The sequence below is a fragment of the Myotis daubentonii genome, chromosome 16, assembly GCF_963259705.1.
Source record: "Myotis daubentonii chromosome 16, mMyoDau2.1, whole genome shotgun sequence".
Classification (NCBI taxonomy): Eukaryota; Metazoa; Chordata; class Mammalia; order Chiroptera; family Vespertilionidae; genus Myotis; species Myotis daubentonii.
Genome location: NC_081855.1, coordinates 37,743,130 through 37,769,339, shown reverse-complemented (window position 1 = coordinate 37,769,339; position 26,210 = coordinate 37,743,130). Strand labels below are relative to the sequence as shown.

The window sequence follows — 26,210 nt, the reverse complement described above, 5'->3', positions numbered from 1 at the left end:
TAGACCCGTGGTCGGCAAACTGCGGCTCGCGAGCCAGATGGGGCTCTTTGGCCCCTTGAGTGTGGCTCTTCCTAAGCCTTAGGAGTACCCTAATTAAGTTAATAACAATGACCTACCTATATAGTTTAAGTTTAAAAAATTTGGCTCTCAAAAGAAATTTCAATCGTTGTACTGTTGATATTTGGCTCTGTTGACTAATGAGTTTGCCGACCACTGTCTTAGGCCATCTCTTGTCCCTCAGCTGACAATGAGACCTGATATGCCTCAATGGCAAATCCTGCCACTTTTAAAATGCTAGGGACAGAGACTGCCTTCTTGAAAAATAACCCCTCAGAATACACTTCTTTGCTATGTGTGTTTAGAAAATAACTTTGTAATTTGCCATACTGTGTTTATTAAAATAAAAACAGAAACAAAACCAAGAAAGCAAGCTTGCCTTTAGTCCCATTCATATATGCTGAGTACATAAAAAGCAGTTTTTGATTCCAGCAATGCCTGAAATTAGTCACACCAAGCCACTTCTCCAGCACTGCCCAAATAAAGGGACATGCTTTCCCCAGAGACCATCACTGTTGGCAAGCCCCACATCAGATAGGTAGTGCTCTATCATGGGAATAACAGGTGAGTTTTTGAGGATGTTGGGTGTAAATCACAATTTCATAAAGTAGCATTTTTATACAACAGACGACTTCCCAATACAAAAGGATTTATTGAGGAACTCCTTTAGAATGAATAGGCTTTTTTAGTTTTTAAATTTCAGATTAAAAATTTAGTACTTCAGTTCCAACATTGTTACCATCCATCTGCCAGTTTCCACAAATATATGAATGCATAAAAGCAATAGGGACAGAAACATTCTCCATCAATAGTGGCGATTCTCTACAGATCTTTTAAGATGTAAGCTACCTCTAGGAAAGCACTGCATGCAAGAGATGGCTGCTTATAAAAGAAACTTCTAATTCACACTAAATATAAACCAGTATTTTTAAAAATACGAACACTAGCCCAGCTAGTATGGCTCAGTGGTTGAGCATCAACCTATGAACCAGGAGGTCACGTTTGATACCGGGTCAGGGCCCATGTCCAGGTTGTGGACTCAATCCCCAGTGTGGGGCATGCAGGAGGCAGCCAATCAAGGATTCCCTCTCACCATTGATATTTCTCTCTCTCTCTCTCTTCCTCTCCATTCCTCTCTGAAATCAATAAAAATATATTTAAAAATCCATTCAAATAGAGTATCTTATTTCACAGAAATGGAAACTTTTGAATTCTATTTTCCCTACAGTTTGAAGTCCACCTGCAAGTATGTACCATAGCTTTACAGTAGAGAACCATTTCAAGTCATTAAAAGCCATATTAAATACCATTTAATTTGTTAGAACACTAAATGATACTACAAGTATCATTTTCTCCAACTATCACACTATATTTCTGAACCCAAGACACTGAGATCACCTCTGATTTAAGAAAGGTTTTTGGAGCGTGAAGAACAGCAAAAGAATAGCTACATTAAATGTACACATCATTGTAAGAAGCATCTAGATTTCACAAATGTTAAAATGCTTGAAGAATAAATAAGGAAAAAATAAGATAAGAAAATACTAACAAGTACTGGGAAGCACCAATAACCAATTTTGATGTTTTTTAAAAAAAATGGAAGAGTACCAATTCCGGGTATATCACCAAAAGAACTGAAAGCAGGGTCTCAGTAGAGGAGGCAACCTCCACTTTTAAGAGATACTTGCACATACATGTTCAAAACAACACTATTCATAACAGACAAGAGGGAGCAACCTAAATGTCTACTGACAGACAAATGGGTAAAGAAAATTTGCTACATACATACAATGGAATGTTATGCAGCCCTAAAAAGGAGGAATTCTGGCACATGCTTCAACATGGATGAACTTTGAGGATACCATGCTAAGTCTAATAAGCCAGTCACAAAAAGGAGGCTTTGGCTAGTGAATATATTAGAATCTGCAGCTATGAACTAGCTGATTTCTTCCTTTAGTAAAAATCTGCTGGAGGCATAGGAGTCTGTACTTTGCTGGCCCAATGGAAGCACTCTAAGCCAGGACCCTCCTTCAAAATGCCAGTGCTATAAACACTGACTTAGAAGATGAGAACATCAAAAAGCAGTTTTTCAAATAAGAATTATCTGTAACATATCTCTTCAGTTAAAAAAAAATTATGAGAATAAAAATCACATAATTCCACTACCCAGATATTAGTGTTGTTTTTCCTTCCGGTTTAAACATTTTTTTATTTATTTTTTGAAACTTGAAAACGGTAAAATATTGTCTCTTGCTTAGTCACTTGAACTTTATTAAAAGCAGTTCTCCCAAAGATATAGGTTCTTAAAGTTTTAAATTTCAACCATTAGTTATCAACCCATAATTATCACTATTCTAAATGTTCTCTAAGTTGGTACTAATCAATGATTTAACCCTTAGTCGTTTTGCTCTGTTCCTCATACTTACCTTGTAAACTTCACTGAAACCTCCTCTACCCAAAAGATGTAACAACAAATATCTGTCATTTAACGTTGGATGATCTTTAAATCTGTGGAAACAGGGAATATATAACATACATATATAATTATTAAATTATGTAATTCAAAGATACAGCATGACTACAATGAAAAGCATTAGCTGTAGAGCCATGAGACATAGGTGCCAGTCTCTGCCTAGCCACAATCAGTCCTATGACTTTTGTTGGCCTCCCCGCTGCTTTCTGCCCTGCTATAAAATGAGGGGGGGGTGGACTACACTAAATGAGGGATTTTTAAACTGCGTTACTCAGTTCCTCCAAACCATTCAAGGGCCACATGCTCCCACCATTACATAACTATATACAATAAAACTCCCAGATATTTTTATGGGCTTAAAAACAGATTTGATTATAAAGTGAGTCACATGTTCTATGTGCATTCATCTTCTCCCAATAATGCAAAAAGTCTTCATGCTGTAACTGTTTTCCCCATAAAGGATACCAGCTTGTATTGTTCACTAAAAAAGAAATAAGAGGTTCTGGCAAAAATAACTTTAAAAATATTTCTACCTAGTTCCTGATCTTAAATAGCCCCACTAGTAATCCTGAAATTATTTTGATTTTAAGACGACAGATTGCCTGTGGAGAGAAGTGACATTACTGTGTGATAATTAACTTTGGAAATAGACAGATCTAAGTTTAACTCTTAGTTTGGGCCACTAGTTATGGGTCTCTGGTCAAGTTAACTGAATTTTTCTAAGCCTGTTTTCAGATCTATGTTTCAAAGATGACCTACCTTACCAAGTAAGTTCCTATGAAGATTAAATGACAGAACACAAGGGCACTTAACACTATGACTGACAGAGAGAGTGCTCAATAACAGCTGTTGCTGGCACTTTACTGAAAAAGGCCATGGCTCACACTGGCAAACAAAAACACACAAGTTATAGCTATGTCAAAAACTCCTGTTTCAGAGTCCAAAATATGTGGGAAGGAACGGTTTACAGATAGAAGCCATTTCCCACTTGCTATCTACTTTTCACAGTTTCAGTCTCTTAAATGACTTATAAACAAAGGTGGGCATTTATCTAAATGAATGTGCTGAACTTAACAGAGTCTTGCTTAAAATCTCAATGGCCAAATGGCTCTTAAAGGTCATTCAGAAACCAGGTGTCAATTCAATAATCTTTCCACAACACCACTCTGTCACCCATTCTTTCCTTTTGTAAGGCTCTGTAGGTAAATCTAAACAGGAAGTATATCCTAACCATTTACACTATAAATCTATATTGTTTTAGTGACCTCTATGGGGAAATATACTACATGTATAGGTATATGTTTAATATATAAATCTAATATTTTTATATATATTTAAACTAAAGCAAATCATTATTTTGTTCATAAAACTGTATTACACCCTACAATAGAACCAAATACAGCATGGAATCAATTTACCAAATTTAGGTTAATCAAAAACATCATTCTAGAACAGCAATTTTCAACCTTTTTCATCTCATGGCATACACAAACTGATTACTAAAATTCTGCAGCACACCAAAAAATACATTTTACCGATCTGAAATAAAATAGGTATAATTTTGATTTATTCACACCAGACAGCTATTGTTGTGTTGGCTGTTGTTATTTTTTTATTTGACAACCTAAGAGGTCAGTGCCCCTGACTAAATAGTCAGGTATTGCATGTTTTAAAAATTCTTGTGGCACACCGGTTGAAAATCACTGTTTTAATCCATGTCAGAAAGTGCTCAGCAGTCTTTAGGCCAGTATACCCCCAAATTGCTTACTGTGAATTATCTTCATTATGTATCCTTTTTAGTTCCCTGATATGTAGATTTCTAACCCTTTCTAGCCTTTCCAGCTCTGCCTGGATCTCCGCTTCCTCCTAAAGTAAAAAGGAAAGAAGTAGCTCAGAACACAAGAAATGTTACCTTTCCAGAATCTCATTTCAAAAACAGCATCAGAGAGCTCTCTCATGAAAAGCTAAATCAAGATGTTTTGCATTAAAAAATATTTTTTAAAAGAACTAGACTTTTTGTTATAAAAACCAAGTCTATAACAAAATAATAAATAAAATTCAAACTATACAAAGGATTACAGTAGAAAAAGTAAGAGTCCTCTGCCCCTTGCTCCCTCTCCTCTAGACCACTCCTCAGATGTAACTGCTGTTAAGATTCTTATGTTGCCGAAACCGGTTTGGCTCAGTGGATAGAGCGTCAGCCTGCGGATTCAAAGGTCCCAGGTTCGATTCCGGTCAAGGGCATGTACCTGGGTTGCGGGCACATCCCCAGTAGGAGATGTGCAGGAGGCAGCTGATCGATGTTTCTGACTCTCTCTCTCTCTCTCCCTTCCTCTCTGTAAAAAATCAATAAAATATATTTTAAAAAAAAGATTCTTATGTAAAGTTTTTAGGAACGTTTTGTGCATGTACATATAGATATGCAATCTTTTTCAAAACAAAAACCAGGTCCTTTGTCTGGTTCTGTTCTGCAAGTATGGATTATACTTGGTGTTTAAGTTTTACTGATTTAACAAGATCTGAGAATCCAGTGGGGAAAAAACAAACACGTACCGATAGCAGTTTATTAAAATGCTTATTGACCACCATCACTGTAAGCAGCACCCACCAAAAATGTATGAGCTGCTGAATTAAAAAGATGAGCAATCTACATCTAAGATGCTTCTGTGAACATCACCAATAACAAATTCTGTGTAGATGCCTTTGTGTTACAAGGTTGATACAACCTTCTCTTCTTAGCCAGTTTAGGCAAAAGATAAGAGCTGCTATGTGATTTAAAATATCATGAGATTTCTGCAGGTACGTGAAACCAATACATTTGCCCAAATAACCAACTTAATTCCACACTAAATGTTAATAAACTAAAAATCGCATTTCTGGGGATGGGGAGAGTTGGGGGAGGGGGGCGTGTAAAAGAAAAAAATAAAAAAAAAATCGCATTTCTCATTATATTTACCTTTTTAAGATGACCTAATCTGAGTTTGAAGATTTCTTCTTGTTCATGGTATTCTGCTAATGTTAACCTGGAAAATAATGGTAGAAATTTCGATAAATTATTTGAAATCATAGTGCGTATATTTAAAGAGAAATGCCAAAGTATGTTATACAGTATAATTAGTCTGTTAAAACGGCTAAAAGACAGTTTATCTTGCAGTCAATCCTTAGACACGAGAAAACTTCTGTGATTTATCAGATGTGATGTGAAAGAAGGACTTCAAAGGCAGAAGGCTAAATTGTAAAAAATGAAAAAATAAATAATGTGCTATAATTTTACATTATTTATAACATTAGTTTTGTCCCAAACATTACTCAGATGAGAATTCTTTAGGAGAGGTAGCCAAAATTATGTTTAAAGTGTTTTAAAGGGCAAAATAATAGCCAATGGATCTGCTTATTTTTAATAACTCTTAGACTTTGATACTATAATAACAAAGAGAAGAACGTCTAGAATTTGGAGTTTGAGGGCTAAGGTTCAAAGTGCAACTTGGGTCATGTGACCTTGGGCAAGCAACTTTAACCTCTTGAGTCTCAGTTTCCTAAAAATGCAGCAAGTAATAATACCTATCTAACAAAAGTGTTGTGACTATTAAATGAGAATGTGAAAAGAATGTATAATTTCTAAAATGCCATTTAAACAAAATTCTCAAAGGGCTGACTTGATGGGTAATCACTTGTTCATTTCATGTTCCACCTACTCCATTCACATGCTCATGTTTCAAGAGTAAGCATGTAAGATACTGCTCCATCTTCACCCTCTTCACATTCTGAAAGCATACACATATAATTCAAAGTTTTAGATGTCCCTGTTCAGATATATTCTAACTAGCAGGAGAAAGAAGAAACAGCTATCCTATCAACCAGGAAGGGCTACAAAAAGAGCCTTTGAGGTCTAACTAAAAGAAAATAAAAGAGTAAAAAGAAGAAACACATCTAATAGAAGAATTATGCCTATCTCTTCATAATTGCAGAAATACTTATATCCATTACTTTATATCACACTAGTAAAAAAAAGGAAGCGCCCTGGTCAGATGGCTCAGGTGGTTTGATTCCCGGTCAGGGCACACACCTAGTTTGTAGGTTTGATACTCTGAGGCAACCAATTGAGATCTCATTCTCTCAAAATCAGTAAGAAAAAAATATCCGTGGGTGATGATTAAAAATAAAAATGGGAACCTGGCTGGTATGGCTCAGTGGTTGAACCAGGAAGTAATGGTTCGATTCTGGTCAGGGGGCCATGCCTGTGTTGCAGGCTTGATCCCCAGTGTGGGGTATGCAGGAGGCAGCCAATCAATGATTCTCTCTCCCTCTCCCTTCTCTCAGAAATCAATAAAAATATATTTTTTAAAAATAAAAATAAAACAATAAAAAAGGGAGAAAAGAATGCTTTCTCTGCCTGAAATAGGTTTGATACCAGGAAAGGATAATATGACTCACTCCAAGACTCCAGAAGACTGTTTTTGGCTTCTGCACCAAGGAATGAGCCAAGTCTCATCCTCTAATTAAATACTGGACCGAATTAAAAACTGGACCGAATGCCTTCCAGCTTGGATTTTACACAGAACTCCAGATGGCAACTATTTATTCACATACTACTGACCTAGACTAAATTCTAATTATTGTTCTATGGAAAGGAAATAACCTATGCCGCCACCTTCTTCTTTTTCTTCTTCTTCTTCTTCTTTTTTTTTTTTTTTTTTTTTTTTTTTGCCTATGCTTTCTTTATACTCCTAACCCAATGGCTTTATGCACTAGAGTTAAATAATTTTCAAGGTATATTGGAGGAAGAGTCCCTTCACAAAATAAATACACGAAAGAAGACAATCATCACATTAATGTGTGCAATATTTGCCTGGAGAATCTTTCAAATTTGGGCTCTTTCATTTTTTTAAAGGAAATATTTTTTAGTTTTAGTTTTAAAATATTCAGAGCTATAACAGTGAAGATGTTTTCCACGCTTATTCATTATGCATATTTTTATAACTATACTTAATGTAATTATTAACTTATTCATCTGTTCATTTTCCTTAAATAAACTGAACTGCTATGGCTGGGCTGTATCCTTTAGCTCTGTAACCCCAGTGTCCAGACCTGAGCTGAGTATATAATAAGCACTTAACATAGACTTACTAAATGAATGTCAAAGGAAACACTCCCCAATATGTCAGGTATGTATGGGGTGAGGATTGCTGTTAAGCAATCTTTCTCACTGGATTGAAGATACATTTCTGGAATGTCATGGACTTTTAACAATGGTGTAATACAAATATTATACTTGAGGGCGTTTATGGGTTAATATGTTTTTGTGAACTGATATGAAAACATAAAAGGCAAAAGACATACCAATTAATAAATTATACAATATTATTATATGCTATTTGTGGCTATCTTTAGACCTGAAACTTATTTTCAATTAAAGAACCCCACAATGACAGCTTTACAAAAATTCTTTTCCCCCTGAAAAACCAATGTAGCCACTATAAGTACACTGATTACAACAAGAGCAATGACTGATTCTATAAAAAAATAATATATTTTTAAAATTTCAAATCTCCAATTCAGAAACCAACGTTATGGCTACCATCAATTCTTTAGATATTTATTGCCTACACTATTGTCTGTAGAGCTTTGGTTTTCCTTTTTAATTTGAAAGCCTCTTAACAACAGTTGATGACTTAAATGTCTTCAGGGTAAGCATAAGAAATATTCTAAATAGGTAAGTAAATATAGATTTTATTTTCCACGCAAATTCTAACTATTTGGTAGTTCCTGTCCAGTTGGCAAACTACATACAGCCAGCGGGCCATTCAGTCCACAGTTTCTTTTTGTAAATAAAGTGTTACTGGAACACAGCCACACCTATTCATTTACGTATTATCTAGGGCTGCTTTTAGGCTACTCTGTTGAGTATTTGCAACAGAAAATCTCTAGCTTGCAAAGCCTGGAATATTTACTATCTGGTCCATTAAAGAAAAAGTTTGTCAACTCCTGTCCCAGAGGAAGATTCTCTTAGGGTTTAAGAATTCAATGATCAAAGAGGGAACTCTGACATGAGATGGGGGGAACAAGGAAGCTATCTGTGCTCAGGATATCCTACCCCTCCTATGTACTAATTGTTGATTGGCAGTGAAAAGAGGATGCAATTTAAGATACTGGTGTTTTCCTTAGGTACCCCAGAACAAGAAAATACTGTGATACCAAGATTTAGCTTATTGGGAAAATGTCCTTTTCCTAAAATAATACCTATTTTTTCTGAGCTTATTCCTAAGTTTGTGGCTGTTAACAAGTGCTCTTTAAACACAAAACAAACCCTCCCCCCCCAAAAAAAAACACCACAAAAAAAACCCCCACATGCTCTTTAGACAATAAAGACCATTTATCAGTTGTGCATTCTTCAGTCTGAAATAGTAGCCAGGTAACCCCCATAAGACGATACCAACCTAGAGCCAACCACACATAAGCAATTATATCCTTTGAATACCACAACATTACATCCTATATAATAAGAGAAACATGTAAATTGACTGTCCCTCTGCTACGCTCACCAGCCAATCAGGAGTATGCAAATTAACCTGACAAAGATAGTGGGTTAATTTGCATACACAGGCGCCAGGTGGAGAGCAGAGCAGGACAGCCCAAGGCTTGGGGGGATGTGGCTCCCTCCAAGCCGCTGGGCGGAGAGCAGAGCGGGAGAGCCAGCAGAGAGTGGAGCAACTTGGGGAACTTGACTCCCCAAGCCACCAGACGGAGAGCAGAGAGGGAGAGTTGACAGGCTGGAGGACTTGGCAGAGTGGGAGCTGTGGGATGGAGACAGAGCAGGAAGGGAAAACCAAGAGCGCAGAGAGCACCAGGAATTCTGCGAATAGTAGTTCTGGTGGCAGCCCCAGGACCTGAAGTGGAAGCCCAGAGTGCAGGGAGCACCAGGAATGCTGGGAATCATAGTTCTGGTGGCAGACGGATCTCCTAGACACTAGAGCAGTGGTTCTCAACCTGTGGGTTGCGACCCTTTGGGGGTCGAACAACTCTTTCACAGGGGTCGCCTAAGACCATTGGAAAACACATATATAATTACATATTGTCTTTGTGATTAATCACTATGCTTTAATTATGTTCAATTTGTAATAATGAAATTGGGGGTCACCACAACATGAGGAACTGTATTAAAGGGTCACGGCATTAGGAAAGTTGAGAACCACTGTCCTAGACACTAGAGCAAATTGAGCCTGGAGCTAGTTACTGTTGCGGTAGGGGATGGAGGGAAAGCAAAGGTGAGAGACATAAGTAAAATCAGAGTGTCTAGGAAAAATTAAAGGGACGATATCCTAAAACTTCCAGGAAATCTCCACCAATGAAGCAAAGCAAAAAAAAAAAGGCCTCTATTATTCTGTGAGCAACAAACCAAACTGGGTTGGGGGTCTCAGACAATTCGCTCATATGATTGCAAAGACAGAAACTCCCGAGGGCTCCCCTGAGGGCTCCCAGATTGGAGAGGGTGCAGGTTGGGCTGAAGGACCCACCCCCAGTGCACGAATTTTCGTGCACCGGGCCCCTAGTTTGTTGTAACAGTGGCCAAAGATCATGATGTCAAGTTAAGTGACATTACTTTTCCTTCTCACTCAAAACTTCCTAAATAAGATCAAACTAAAAATATTAGCTACCTTTATATGACTTGCGCAAATCCATTAATGTAGCCAAAAACAAAGCTTAAGGTCAAGAAATCTCCATAATTTATCAATTTTTTCCAGTGGCATTCAATAATTTTGTGTTTTAGGGGAGAGAGTGGTATCTCATATCAATAAAGAACATACGTTTCATTTTCAGCTCCATTGGTCTTGCTTTTCCGCTGTTTCTGCTCATTGGTTGCTGGAGGGGCCTGTCCCATGGCAGGAGGTTTCCGCTTTGCTAACATTTTCCGCTGTCTTTCAATTTCTTCCCTCTGTGAATTTATCCTTTCCTGCTGCCTAGAGATATAAAAGATGTGGCACAGAGAAAGAAGGTGTAAAAAAAAATTAACATGGCTAGAGAACACACACAAATATCTTTGTCACCTGCATATTTAATAGACTTCAGAAAATAACCCCCTTTAAATCAAGTAGAGATTTGATTTTAACTTCTGTTTGAAAGAGCCAAATAATTGATAGAAAGATTTATTTAGAAAGAGTCTGCTTTAAGACACTAGTTATGATTATTTTCAGAGTAGAAAAGTGGGCAGGAAGGAAAATTATCAAATTTCTACTGTGACCTCATTTTCTGACTAAAAAGAATTTTCCCAGAAGAGGTCACTAGTAAATAAATAAATAAATAAATAAATAAATAAATAAATAAATAAATAAAAATAAAAAGAATTTTCTGATACCTTTTTAAAAGTTAAGAAAACAGCTCTAAGTCATTCCCACTCACTGATACAGAGAGACCTACACTAAGTACCTTCAGAAAAAGCACAATGAAGCCCTGTAAGCAGTAAAACTCCCTCAGATAGGGTACATTAAATGAAGAAAAAACACAAAGATTCCAGACAGCTAACATCAGTAGACTATTTCCTAATAAGATGTCTAATTTTTCTAAACAAGTTTACAAATTAAAAGTCAATAAAAATACCAATATAAGAAAATCACGCCCTAGCTGGTTTGGCCCGGTGGACAGAGCGTCGGCTTGTGGACTGAAGGGTCCCAGGTTTGATTTCAGTCAAGGGCACATGCCTGGGTTGCGGGCTCGATCCCCAGTGGGGGGCGTGCAGGAGGCAGCTGATCAATGATTCTCTCTCATCATTGATATTTCTAGCTCTCTCTCCCTCTTCCTTCCTCTCTGAAATCAATAAAAATATATGTTTAAAAAAAAGAAAATCACTTTCTCTTATGTGTCCCACCACCTAACAAATATTAAGGTTTATAGACTTGATATGTAAAAATATACCAAGATTTGGGTTTAGTTAACATACTAAACTCTTTAAATTACCTGTCATAGTTGACAGTCAAATGCTAGATATGCTTTTCCCATCTCTTTTTTTTTTAATTAAATCTTTATTGTTCAGATTATTACATTTGTTCCTCTTTCCCCCCCCCCCATAACTCCCCTCCTTCCAGTTCCCGCCCCACCCTCCGCCCTCACTCCCCACCCACTGTCCTCATCCATAGGTGCACGATTTTTGTCCAGTCTCTTCCCACATCTCCCACACCCCTTTCCCCCCCAAGAATAGTCAGTCCATTCCCTTTCTATGTCCCTGATTCTATTATAATCAACAGTTCATTCTGTTCATCAGATTATTTATTCACTTGATTCTTAGATTCACTTGTTGATAGATGCATATTTGTTGTTCATAATTTGTATCTTTACCTTTTTCTTCTTCCTCTTCTTAAAGGATACCTTTCAGCATTTCATATAATCCTGGTTTGGTGGGGATGAACTCCTTTAGCTTTTCCTTATCTGTGAAGCTCTTTATCTGACCTTCAATTCTGAATGATAGCTTTGCTGGATAAAGTAATCTTGGTTGTAGGTTCTTGCTATTCATCACTTTGAATATTTCTTGCCACTCCCTTCTGGCCTGCAAAGTTTCTGTTGAGAAATCAGCTGACAGTCGTATGGGTATTCCCTTGTAGGTAACTGAGTTTCTTTCTCTTGCTGTTTTTAAGATTCTCTCTTTATCTTTTGCTCTTGGCATTTTAATTATGATGTGTCTTGGTGTGGTCCTCTTTGGATTCCTTTTGTTTGGGGTTCTCCGCGCTTCTTGGACCTGTAAGTCCATTTCTTTCACCAGGTGGGGGAAGTTTTCTGTCATTATTTCTTCAAATAGGTTTTCAATATCTTGCTCTCTCTCATCTTCTGGCACCCCTATAATTCTGATGTTGGTACGCTTGAAGCTGTCCCAGAGGCTCCTTACACTATCCTTGCATTTTTGGATTCTTTTTTCATTTTGCTTTTCCAGTTGGATGTTTTTTGCTTCCTCGCATTTCAAATCATTGACTTGATTCTTGCGCTCCTCTGGTCTGCTGTCGGGCGTCTGTATAATATTCGTTATTTCAGTCCGTGTGTGCTTAATTTCTAGTTGGTTCCCCAATATAAGATCGAGGGTCTTATTAGTTTTCGTGTAGATCTCATTAAGTTTATCGGCAGCTTCTAAACAGTTCTTGAGAGACCTTAAAAGTGTGGTTCTGAACTCTATTTCTTCCATTGACAATTTTGTCCTGTTTCTTTGTCTCCGCATTTTGTTATGCTTCCTTGGTGCACCCCCTAGTGGTCTTTGTTCGGAGTCTTATAGATAAATCTTGATTGTTGTCCCATCTCTTTTTTTTTTAATCGAATCTTCATTTTTGTAGAATGACAATCTATTTTTTAACCTATTCTCAAATGAAATCTCTTCTACCCTCTTCCCTGAACACAGCAGTTGTCAGTCCCTATACAACTTTTCCAGATTCAGTGTATTTATTTAGAAAGAGTCTGCTTTAAGACACTAGTTATGATTATTTCCATTCTTGGAAGAGTGGTGACCAGAACAAAAAAGACTATGCTCCAGGGAGGGCAATACTTTAAACAAGGTTAAACTAATCTGAGCACTGAAAGTAACTAACCATCTGATAATATAATTCCTTTGCTGGATCACTGATTAGATATCAATTTAACAGCAGAATTGACATTTTAATTAAAGAGTTTTCTGCTTGTCTGAAAAAAATCTTTTAACTATCATTGGAGGTATGCTTCCCCTTCCAAAATATATGTATAAAATCATTTGTGGTTTAAAAAAATTCTGGATTAAGACACAGAATCTTTAGGTAAAATCACAGTCTTCCTTCTGACTCAATGAACATCCTTAAGGGAAATAATTTACCTTCTCTGAACATGGGTTTCCTAATCAAAAAAATTGGTAAAAATACATCTTTAGCTCATTTCTACCCTTTCAGGGGTCATGAGTACAAGGTACTCTGAACTTTCTGGAGATAACCAGACAATATCTAATTTAAACTATCAACTATAGTGGGAGAATCACTCAACCTCCACAGATTACCAGCCCCACAATCAACATATATATAAACCATAAACAAAGGGTAGCATACTGATGCCAAGACATCTTTGGAGCATCTTAAACTGTACAAAACAAGAATAAGAGAGCTTGCCTTGACATGAAAATTGATGTAGCAGAGATCAATCTATGCTAATAATAGGGTAATATACAAATTGGTTGGGACGCCATCACAGTAACAACGGAAGCGGGGCCGCCAGGCAGAGAGTCCTCTCCGTGCACCTGTGCCAGGGTCCACAGGCGCGCCGAGAGGCCCCTCCACTGTGGGCCTGGCCTGGGGGCGGGTCCATGGAGGTCTGCAGGCCTCCGCCGCGGCCCGGCCCGGCAGTCCGCAGGCCTTCCCCAGCTCCAGCCTACCTCTTTGGGACAATCCATCTAGGAGCCCCGGATGGATGGGTGGGGCCTACCTCTTTGGGGCAATGGATCACAGGGCACAGGCCAGGCTAAGGGAGGCCCCTCCCATCCCCGCCTGAATTTTGTGCACCGGATCACTAGTGTTATATGTAATAAGGATTCCTACATTAATTCCTGATGTTCTTAAAACTACTTACCTATTAATACTTACAAATAAAAGTTATCTAAAGATAGTCTATCAGTGATACTCATTATGATTTATTTTGAGAATACAAAGTCTGGATTATGTCAACAAACTATAAATTCTCTTAGAACAAGAACCATGTCTTATCAACCCTTCTACTTCCAACACATATGACAATGCCTTTATACAGTTGAGCCTTAAATATTTCTTGCATGCCATCAATTTTAGAGTGTTCGATCTTCATCACCCATGGAAAGAGTATTTTCCACCATCTTTTACAAAAGTATTGATGACCTAATAAATCCATCTCACTCAAATCTAAATAACCCTATTTCAAAAGTCATTGCCTATAAAAGAAAACAAGATAATCAGTCTTTGGCACCACTATGGGTTGAACTGTGTCATATAAAATATATGTGAAAGTCCTCACCCCCAGTACCTCAGATTATGACCTTTGTAAATAGAGTCACTGGAGATGCATTTAGTTAAAATGAGGTCATAGTGGAGTAGGGTGGGCCCTAATTCCAATATGACTGCTGTTTTTACAAGAAGAGAAGAGAAGACACAGAGACACATGGGGGAACAGAATGTGAAGATGGAGGCAGAGGTTGAAGTAGCTATGCTGCCACAGCCACAGAACACCAAAGAAGGATCCTCCCCTAGCGGCTTCAGAGGGTAGAAGAAATTTCATTTGAGAATTGGTAAAAAAAAATCCCAACAGATTCTGTCCTTCTACAAAAAAAAAGTTTGGCCTCCTGAACTGTGAGAGAATAAATTTGTTTTGAACCACCAGTTTATGGTATTTTGTTACAGTAGCCCAAAGAAAAGAATACAGGCACCTTCAACAACAAAACTGTTATTTCAGACTCCAACCATATTACATATAAACAAGCAGGAGGCAGTAAAGAACAATGCACATTTTCACCAAAAAATTTTTAAGCAGTGCTCTATAGTGCCGGGGTCCAACCCCAGCGGGTCCAGGGGTCCCCAAAGGTGTGGACGGAGTCGGCGAAGAAGGAATGGCACGGGAACAGTGTTCAGTTGATCAGCAGCCTAGCCAGGATCTCTAGCCAGGATCTCCAGCCAAGTTCTGGTCTGGATCTCCAGAGAGGTTCTGCTTCGGAGATCCAGCCAGGTTCTGTCTGAGATCTCCAGCCAGGTTCGGTCTTCAGGTTCTAGTCAGGTTCTCTTGCCATGTTCTATAGTCAGGTTCAGTCCAGGGTCTATTGCCATGTTCTCCCGCTAGGCTCTGTCTCTAGGCTCCGAGGCCAGTCCCTGTCCAGGATCCTCCGGCATGCTCTCTCCAGTGAAGTTCTTCTGTCTCTAGGCTCCGTGTAGGTTCTGTCTTCTTGATTCTGTTCTAAGTTCTGAGTCTTTCTGTCTTGTTACAACTGTATTTATACAAGTTGATTTAATCCTATCAATCTCTATTACAAAGGTTAGGGCGTTTCTTATCTCCATTCCAGGGAGAAAAGATTATGTAGTTTAAGCATGATTGTTCGTAGTTAAAGGGATTAATTACCCGCCTGGCACTTAGTTGAGGGGTTTTATTCCCTCCCTAACTTCAGGGGAAAATCCCTACCTGGGGATTCAACCTTTCTCGGAGAGGTGACCTTGGTTAAAACACAGCGCCAAGAAGGTGAGCAAACATATTAAGAACAGTATGCCATATATGCCAGGTCCCTTGAAACAGCAGGGATGGACCGGCTCCCGGCAAATTCCCCCTTTTTTATTTTTTAAAAGCAAGCATTAAAAAGAAAAACCTCAAATGCTCTCTTGTATCCATTTTAAGAGTAGAATTGGCACTTTCTGCTATTACCTGAGTCCTGATCTATCACCCCAGGGAGAGCTTGCCAATCCTGCACTTTCCCGGGGTGGAAAGGCTGCAGTGGGGTTAAGGATAAGGCTCCTTGGGCCTACCTTCTCCCATGCCTCTACATTTACCTTTCCGGCACCTTTCCTTCCTCAGAAAAGCATGGACGTATTTCTTGTATAAAATGTTCTGTCTGACTGGGAGTAACCTTAATTCCTCTGCTAATAAGCATATATGTTAAAAGATCAATACGGAGTCTTTTTTCTTTAGACTCAGTATGGCACATCTTCTTAATCTAAAGATCAATACAGAGTCTTCTTTCTTTGGACTCAGTATGGCACATCTTCTCAAACTAAGAATCAATACAGAGTCTTCTTTCTTTGGACTCAGTATGGCACATCTTCTCAATCTAAGAATCAATACAGAGTCTTCTTTCTTTGGACTCAGTATGGCACATCTTTCTCAATCTAAGTTCTGTACTATCCACCTTCTTACCCTACTTATCCTCTATAGGGGGGTCTGCAGTACCCTGGTGGAGTCCTATCCGTCCCGAGTGGGGGGTTCTCAATGGGGGGGGGGCGCTTACCTATGGGAATCCTGTTCCAGGGGTTCCCAAAGGTGTGGACGGAGTCGGCGAAGACTATCCACCCTCTTCCTACGGTGGAGTCTGATCCGTCCCGAGTGTGGAGGTTCTCAATGGGGCGGCTTACCTAAGGGAATCCTGTTCCAGGGGTTCCCAAAGGTGTGAACGGAGTCGGCGAAGACTATCCACCCTCTTCCTACGGTGGAGTCCGATCCGTCCTGAGTGTGGGGGTTCTCAATGGGGGGGGCTTACCTAGGGGAATCCTTTCCAGGGGTTCCCAAAGGTGTGGACGGAGTCGGCGAAGACTATCCACCTTCTTCCTATGGTGGAGTCCGATCCGTCCCGAGTGCGGGGCGCTTACCTAGGGGTCCCTGTTCGGGCGCCAGATGCCGGGGTCCAACCCCAGCGGGTCCAGGGGTCCCCAAAGGTGTGGACGGAGTCGGCGAAGAAGGAATGGCACGGGAACAGTGTTCAGTTGATCAGCAGCCTAGCCAGGATCTCTAGCCAGGATCTCCAGCCAAGTTCTGGTCTGGATCTCCAGAGAGGTTCTGCTTCGGAGATCCAGCCAGGTTCTGTCTGAGATCTCCAGCCAGGTTCGGTCTTCAGGTTCTAGTCAGGTTCTCTTGCCATGTTCTATAGTCAGGTTCAGTCCAGGGTCTATTGCCATGTTCTCCCGCTAGGCTCTGTCTCTAGGCTCCGAGGCCAGTCCCTGTCCAGGATCCTCCGGCATGCTCTCTCCAGTGAAGTTCTTCTGTCTCTAGGCTCCGTGTAGGTTCTGTCTTCTTGATTCTGTTCTAAGTTCTGAGTCTTTCTGTCTTGTTACAACTGTATTTATACAAGTTGATTTAATCCTATCAATCTCTATTACAAAGGTTAGGGCGTTTCTTATCTCCATTCCAGGGAGAAAAGATTATGTAGTTTAAGCATGATTGTTCGTAGTTAAAGGGATTAATTACCCGCCTGGCACTTAGTTGAGGGGTTTTATTCCCTCCCTAACTTCAGGGGAAAATCCCTACCTGGGGATTCAACCTTTCTCAGAGAGGTGACCTTGGTTAAAACACAGCGCCAAGAAGGTGAGCAAACATATTAAGAACAGTATGCCATATATGCCAGGTCCCTTGAAACAGCAGGGATGGACCGGCTCCCGGCACTATAGATAGCACCTAAATATACCAAATACAAATTTTTAAAGATTCCCAGGATTTCTTATGTTCTACTAGAGGCCCAATGCACAAAATGCATGCAAGAGTAGGCCTTCCGCCCTGGCCGATTTGGCTTAGTGGATAGAGTGTCGGCCTGCGGACTGAAGGGTCCCAGGTTCGATTCTGGCCAAGGGCACATGTCTGGGTTGTGGGCTCGATCCCCAGTAGGGGGCGTGCAAGAGGCAGCTGATCAATGATTCTCTCATCATGGATGTTTCTCTCTCCCCCCCCCTTCCTCTCTGAAATCAATAAAGAATTTTTTTTTTTTTTTTTAAAGTAGGCCTTCCTTCCCCCGGCTGCAGCACCGGCTTCCCTCTGGCACCCAGGCTTCCCTCGCAGCCCCAGCTTTGTCTAGAAGGTCGTCCGGAAGCATATTATGCTTTTATTAATACAGATATCTACTGGGAACTGTGAAATGCACTACCCAAGGGAGAAGCTACAAAATGCCAAAGAAGGATCCTCTCTAGAGTCTTCAGAGGGAGTACGCTCCTGGCAACACCTTGTTTCAAATTTCTGGCAATTTTAATTTTTTTAAGCTTTAATGTAAAACTCGTTTTGATTCCTTTGATCACTTGTTTAATTTTCTCAGGATTTTCCCTACATTTTTTAACACATGTGATGGCTAAAACTGACTGAAAAGATGACTATCACTAACTACTAGAATTATTAATGACTACAATTACAGAAAACTTAAAAAATACAAACCAAGTTGTCAGTTCTCAATTTAATCATCACAAATTAACTTACTTGATAAGGTTCTGGAAAGCATAACCATCTGTCCATTGTTCAGTAAAAGAGGCCCCGTGTCGGACAGTGGTAAAGTGGCCCAATCTCAAGCGGTCTTGCATGCTCTTATCTCTACATGCCATCTTCTCTTGTTTTGACTTAGAAGAACAAACAGAAAATAATTTCATTTTCCTATGAGAACTCATATATAGCATTATGTTTATTTTTGTACTATACTGTGCAAAGTTTAGTACAACTGACTAAATTTACATTGACCTTAGGAAGTAAGCTAAAACTTTAAATAAATTCTCTATATTAACATCTACCTTATCATAAAAATGGAAAAAAAGCGGTTTCCTTATTATAAAATTAGTAAATTAAAAGATGAAGCAGTCCTGGCTGGTTCTGCTCAGTGATTAGAGTATGGGCTCACAGACCAAAGAGTCTCAGGTAAGATTTCCAGTCAAAGTCATGTACCATTGTTATAGGTTTCCCCAACCCTGGTAGGGGGCCATGCAGGAGGCAACCAATCCATGTTTCTTTCTCATGTCAATCTTTCTCTCTCTCTTCCCCTCCTCCTTCCCTTCCAATCTCTCTAGAAATCAATGGAAAAAATATCCTCAGGTAAGGATTACAAGTAATAATTAAAAAAATAAAAGATGAAGCAAAATTTCCCAGTATCTTTGACATCAGCATAATCACTTCACTTTTATCACTGCTCCTTGTCATTTTAACAACATCCCAAAGATTTTAAGCACAAGTAACCAGGTTGCCTCAAACCTGTACCTTGTAATAATTTCATTAGTAAGTTCTGCCATCTTAAAGCTTTCAATGTAAGATAAATAAGTACTGGGAATGTAATAAAAAAAAACTTCCAAAAAGAAGTTACTAATAACTATTAAAAGCAAGTTGCAATTAATCACATACAAGGATATACCAACATAATTATTTTACAGCACAAAACACTTAATTATAACATTATTATATATGTACATTACTCCAAATACCATCTCTGAAATGGAAACATAACTATTGTTAAATGTTTGTAATAGAATCCACACTTCAACAGATAGATAAAAATAAGAATTAAGGCCCAACCAGGTAAGCTCAGCTATAGCATTGTCCTGATATGCCAAGGTGTGGGGTGTGGGTTCAATCCCCGATCAGGGTATATACAAGAATCAACTAATGAGTGCATGGATAGGTGGAACAACAAATCTCTCTCTCTCTCTCTCTCTCTCTCTCTCTCTCTCTCTCTCTCTCTCCTCTCTCTAATCAATAAATTAAAATTTAAATAAATAAAAGAATTTAGGGAATCAACATCTCAAATAAACTCAACTAGGACAAGCTGTTTCTGTCCAATCAACATCACACGCAAAGCAATGCAAAACCAAAAAGCAGAAAGAATGTCCCAAATTATAACTCTGGATGCTTGGTTCACGTATCCAAACAAGAAAGAATTTTAATTATCAAACAATAAGTCTTTTCCTAAAAAGCCCTAGTTTGAAATATTTTCATCCCAGGTAAGGAGTAAGGACCCACAACGACACACACTGAGCACCTTGGGATATGTAGTATCCTGGCTGCCTTTCACCACTCACCTTTTCTATAAGGAGTTTCTTGCTCATTGTCACACATCGATTTAATCGTTCTTTGTATTTCTCTAGCATCTTTTGCTGTTCATCAATCTGCCGTCTCAAATCACAGTTGGCCTTCAATGGAAAACAACATTTTACCTCCAAGGAAGAACGATTAATACAAAAGAAGTTTCTAGGGATGTCAGAGAATCATTTGTTCTTAAATCAAAAGCAAAATTAAGGATCGAACAGGTCTTAAAAAAATGTTAAATTCTTTATTCTCTCTTAATAAACTTATCTATTTATTAAAGATAAATTCTGTTACTAAAAGTGAGCTTGTTTTTCTACTGATCATATTTTACTCCTCCCAAAAGCTAGTTACAGCTAGCTAAATCTAGTACATCACATATGCCTCAATTATCACAAGATGAAAGGGAAAAAACCCTATGAAATATGAGATGCTTAAAATACATAAAAAGCATGATTAAACACTTTAAAGCACTTATGGATTAAATACTTATAAAGAGTGACTAAACATTTATAAAAAAAAAATTACAGAATTAAAAAACACACACATATAGTTCTTTAAGTTCAATTGTTCTTTTTTTTTTAAATTCTTGTTTTCAAAGAAAAGGAGACATGAATGTACATAGTGTTTCTTACCAGAAAAGCCAGGCACACCCATGCCCACATAAGATAGAACTAACTAGCTGAATATAAGGTCCTGGTTCAAGAATGCCAGAATGTAAATACACAAGTTAATTTAGCTGTGGACAGAAGGATGGGATAAATACTTTGAAAAATTCAAGCCTCCTACAATAACAGAGAAGGAAAGAACCACTAACCCAAGATCAATTTTGACTTGAAACTCCTGAATTTATCCTGGTGTTACAGGAAAGATCTCCACTCTTTCGGTAAATAAATGCTACTTTATAACAACTTGCTGGAATTATGAAAAAAAAAAAAATTTGGTATTTCCAATCAAATAAAATAAGTGTTTCTGAAACATTAAAAATCACACATGGAGGATATTAGAGAAAACTCAATTTTTAAGACTTTCAAGGCTTCATTTTAAAGTGACCAGAATAGAAAAGCTCCCATCTCCAACTGTCCGCTCTCCCCATAAGTATAATTTCTTCCCATTAGTTCCTCTAGGAGTTCTATGGACCACATTATCAAAAGCGAAGTGCAAGGCAGCAGACCCCTACTCAGCTGTGTCATGGGAGCCCTCGTGGTTCTTCTATAGAACCTTCAGGGCCTCGTGGAGCCAGTTTGAAAACCACCACATTAGTATAAATAAGGATCAAACCTACCCCTTCTAAATCACTAGAGAAGAGAAAAATGTTAGTCAATTTTATTTATAAATCAGCAATATTTATGTATATATGCATTTATATAAATACTACAAATGGCTCAAAATTACTAAAGGAAATGTATCAAATGTTTTATCTTGAATGCCATAGTTTTCAGCATCGCTGAATTTTTTTTAAAAAAGAGCAGGTATTACTTTCATAACAACAATAAAAACATTTAAAAAATTTTAAGCATGGATCTGTCAATATACCAAATTGCATGTTAAAAATACATATTTAAAATATCCTGGTATATTTTCTAGTGGTATCTTTTAAATTCCAGATTAGGTATTTTTGAAATTTTTCTTGTAAGTACAAAAAACTTTAGATGAATAGATTATAAAAGATACAAAATAAAAAAACCCAGGCTGTGAAATAGTTTTAAAATTCAAGAATACTAAGGCCCTGGCTGGGTTGCTTTATTGGTTAGAGCATTGACTCCATACACCAAGATTGCAGGTTTTATCTCTGGTCAGGACACATACAAGAATCAACCCACCAATGCATATATAAGTGGGACAACAAATTGATGCCCCCCTCCTCTCCGCTCCCCCTTCCTTTTTCTCTCTAAAATAACAATACTAAAAGAATATTAAAATTCTACAATATAAGATTTCCAATTTAAAGGCATTTACAGTGCTTAGAATGTAGGTTTGATCCTGCTTGCTACTCAGATTCCCTTGAATTAAAGGAAAATATCCATATGCTTATTATTTAACTTTGTTATTTGGCTATAGTAATTATCTCTATGATATGCACATATGCTAAATACACATAACATCAATCAGTGCTTATAAAATCTCCTATCACATTTTAATACTTACTCTTAACAAATCATCTATTCTTCCCTCCTTCTTCTCTAAGTCAGAATTCTTACTGTTTTCTAGTGCAGATATTTTTTCTATTGTGAGGTCAGACTATAGAGACAAAACAAAATTTAGAATTAGTCTCAAAATACTGCATGCCGTCGCTCATTTTCTCATTACTTTTCTGGGGGGAAAAGGCACTTGCTAACAAATAGCCAAGAATCACATGGCTCAAGAAACTGAATCTCCTTTCTTCATCCCATTCTTTAAGTTTTATATTCTGTTACACCTGCACCTCAAAAACATAATAAAACTGGAATTAAATGTATGAATTCTCAAAATCTCTGTGCATTGAATAGAGAAACATTCTACTTTAGAAATGAAACTGAGAGAAGACATGACCCAAGCACGCCACCTTGTGGAAATAATGAACAATTAGAAGGCGAGAGATCAAAGTTATTGGAATATTCAACTATCTTTCAATTGCCCAAAGGCTGGTAATTCAAATAAAATTAAAGTCTGTTTCTGAAGGTTGCATAGCTTGAGACTTTAGAAATGCTCCTAGATTGTCAAGCATCCTGCCCTGACTTGAAGACAGCACAGTGCCAAGAAAACCTGGTATACTATTTGGCTAGCTCAATATTACAAAGTAGAAGACATATATCCACTACCCTTTGCAAATAATATCTTTGATTGTTCACAACATTCTAACTTAAAAAGTTTCTGAAGACTGTTTAAGGAGAAAAGTATGTTGGTGTGCCACATGTTAAAGAAGTTTATCTAGGTCCTGCCAAATGAATAGGTACACGGAATAAATTAACTCCTTTCATAAAGTAGTAAATTAACATTCATTGACGACTACTATGAGCACTGTCCTAATAAGCATTTTGTATATATTGTTTGAGATAATTAGAATCAACCACATTATATAGATGATTTGTACTCAGGAAAATTGAGGACTAAAAATATAATGTAAGGTGTAAAGACAGAATTTGAACTCAGGCCTAAAGGTCTCCAAATGAGTGCTCTGTTCTCCACAGCTTGCTATAAAACAAGCGCTTCTGCTGCAACGTACCAGAAAGGAAAAGAAACACCTCAAAAAGTTAAAGCACCTTCCAAAAGACTTTAAGTACTCATAATGTAAGTTCTAAATAGAATAATAAAAATAATGAGGCAAAGTTAGAGAATTAAAGGGAAGACAAAGAGAGGACTCATAGACTTTATATGTGGTTAGCATTTATCCTTAAGCAGATCTTTTTCTCCTCTGTTTACCTATCGCCAACCTACCTGGGTCTGTCTGTGCTGGATGGAGATCTGTTTCTGGGAGCTGCAGGAATGCTCTGTGTTACCAGATCCTGTAGAAGAGGGACTGTTTTGCTGAGCCTGTAATAAAGGTATATTACCAATCACAAGAAAGTTTTGCATTTTCCTCCACAAACATTTGTATGAATGCAAATGATTAACTCTATATAAAATGAACTCTGATGAAAGGCAGAAGTCAGGGCCATGTAGCCAAGAAGAAAGCACAACAATTCAAATGAGAAGCAAGAGCCAGACATGATGGCTTGGACCATGTTCCTAGAAATAGTTTAAAATATCAAATGCTGCCTTAGCTGGTTTGGCTCAGTGGATAGAGCGTCAGCCTGAGGACTGAAGGATCCAGGTTCAATTCCGGTCAAGGGCACATGCCCAGGTTGAAGGCTCAACCCCCAGTAGGGGGCATGCAGAAGGCAACTGATCAATGATTCACTCTCATCATTGATGTTCCCATCTCTCTCCTTTTCCTTTCCTCTCTGAAATCAATGAAGATATATTTTTTTAAAAAGCAAATGCTTATAAAAGAATTTTTTAAAATATGTAAATTAAAAGTTATTCCTGTTATAACAGGCCCCTTTCACTTGTATTTAAATATGCTTTTATCAGAAAAGGCTGGTGATGAAGCAAGGGGATGCTAGTGACTCCAGGCAGAAGGACTGGGAACTACTATTCAGAATACAGTAGTGCCCCTTATCCACAGTTTCAGTTACCTGTGGTCAACCATGGTATGAAAATATTAAACGGAAATTTCAGAAATAAACAATTCATAAGTTTGAAATTGCACTCTGTTCTGAGCGATGTGAGGAAATCATGTGCTGTCCCGCTCAGGACGTGACATCCCTTTGTCCAGCGTATCCATACTGTATGCACTATGAACCGTTAGTCACTCAGTAGCCATCTGACTGTCAAAGTACTACAGTGCTTGTATTCAAGTAACCCTTACCTTACCTAATAATGGCTTAAAAGAGCACGAATAGTGACACTCGCGATGCAGATGTGTCACCAAGTGTTTCCTGTATGTGAAAAGGTTGGTATGTATAGGTACTATTGATACCATCTGTAGTTCCAGGAATCTACTGGGGGTCCTGGAACAGATAAGGGGGGGACTATTGTAGTCTCCTAAGTCCCAAACATTATCTATAAACACACACTGGCCCAAAATCCAAGTTAATTTCTAATAATATTACTTGCTGACAGTGACTTTTAAAAGATATATATTTTTATTTATTTCAGAGAGGAAGGGAAAGGGAGAGAGAGACAGAACCATCAATGATGAGAGAGAATCATTGATCAGCTGCCCCCTGCATGCCCTACACTGGGGATCGAGCCCACAACCTGGGTCCTGACTGGGAATTGACCGTGACCTCCTGGTTCATAGGTCAGTGCTCAATCACTCAGCCATGCCAGCCGGGATGAGTGACTTTTATACACAATTTACAGGGCATTTCTAAAGCATTTTTATTTATTTTATTTTTATTTTAAAAATATTTTTATTGATTTCAGAGAGGAAGGGAGAAGGAGAGAGAGAGAGAGAAACATCAATGATGAGAGTGAATCATTGATCGGCTGCCTCCTGCACACCCCCCACTGGGCATCGAGCCCACAACCCGGACACGAGCCCTTGACTGGAATCAAACCCGGGACCCTTCAGTCTGCAGGATGATGTTCTATCCACTGAGCAAAACCAGCTAGGGCTTTTAAGGCATTTTTAAATTTAGAAAGCTAATTTAGGATTTAATATTATTCAACTATTCAGGAATATACAATCATTATTATCCCCAAATTCCTTTTATAAACAAAATGGCACCTAACAACACAGTACAACTCGTCACAGACATAATTAGGAAATATTGGATAGTGTGAGGATTAGAGAATGTAGTGTTTTCCACAGGTGAATTTTTCTGATACTGTATATATTTATTTTTCCTTTTTTTTAAATCCTCACCCAATGGTATGTTTACTGATTTTCGAGAGAAAGGAGATGTGTCTCTCTCACATTGATGTTTCCATCTCTCTCCCTCCCTCCCTTCCTCTGTCTCTAAAAATCAATGGAAAAAATATCCTTGGGTGAGGATTAACAAAAAAAGAGAAGAAGAAACTTAGATTATAACTAGAAATAATGAACCAGTAAGAGGAACACAAATTTTAACAAATGGTGGCTTCAGCTCTGAAAATTGTCCCTAAACATGGAAGCATAGGGCAATGGAGCTTTCTCTTGCTTTATACATCCTTGGTCACAAACACTTGGTAGGTCACAGAAACCAAGAAAGTAGAAATTTCCGAGTCAAACTGTATTATAATTTGGCAAACAGGTCAAACTTTCAAGTTCTTGTTCTTCAAGGAAGGAGAAAGAAGCAAGCTGAAAAGAGCAAACAGATAAATATTCCTGGAAAAAGTAAACATAACGACACTCAGAAGAGTTGAGAGAAGGCAAGCATGTCGGTCACCCAAATACCAGAGGTGAAACAGCTTGTAAGCATGCTACGGAACCCCTGACTACATGCTAAAATTTTACTGACTTGAATATTGCTTTAAATAAGCAACGGCTGCAGTTTGGAAATTTTACTTGTTATAAGTTCTTTGGTTGTTATGGAATTTGATCTATATCTTCTTTACTTTGTCAACCTAAGACCGCAGTTTTCTTCCCACAATGTGTTCAGACATTAACAAAACAGTTTTTTCTCTCAGCCCTTTGAACCCAGGGAGACTGAGAAGAAGCTCACCACTACCTCTAGAAGTGACAGTTAAAAAGGTC

The 26,210-nt window shown here is 38.3% G+C and overlaps 1 protein-coding gene across 1 annotated transcript in view; it reads right to left on the bottom strand.

The window, feature by feature from the left end:
* TLK2 (tousled like kinase 2) overlaps positions 1–26,210 on the bottom strand; it is an 89,753-nt gene that overhangs the window by 26,700 nt on the left and 36,843 nt on the right. Inside the window, 8 exon segments of the mRNA XM_059669885.1 lie at positions 2,484–2,565; positions 4,299–4,396; positions 5,487–5,553; positions 10,336–10,488; positions 18,425–18,561; positions 20,005–20,115; positions 22,157–22,249; positions 23,426–23,521. Of these exon segments, the coding sequence (XP_059525868.1) occupies positions 2,484–2,565; positions 4,299–4,396; positions 5,487–5,553; positions 10,336–10,488; positions 18,425–18,561; positions 20,005–20,115; positions 22,157–22,249; positions 23,426–23,521 (837 nt within the window).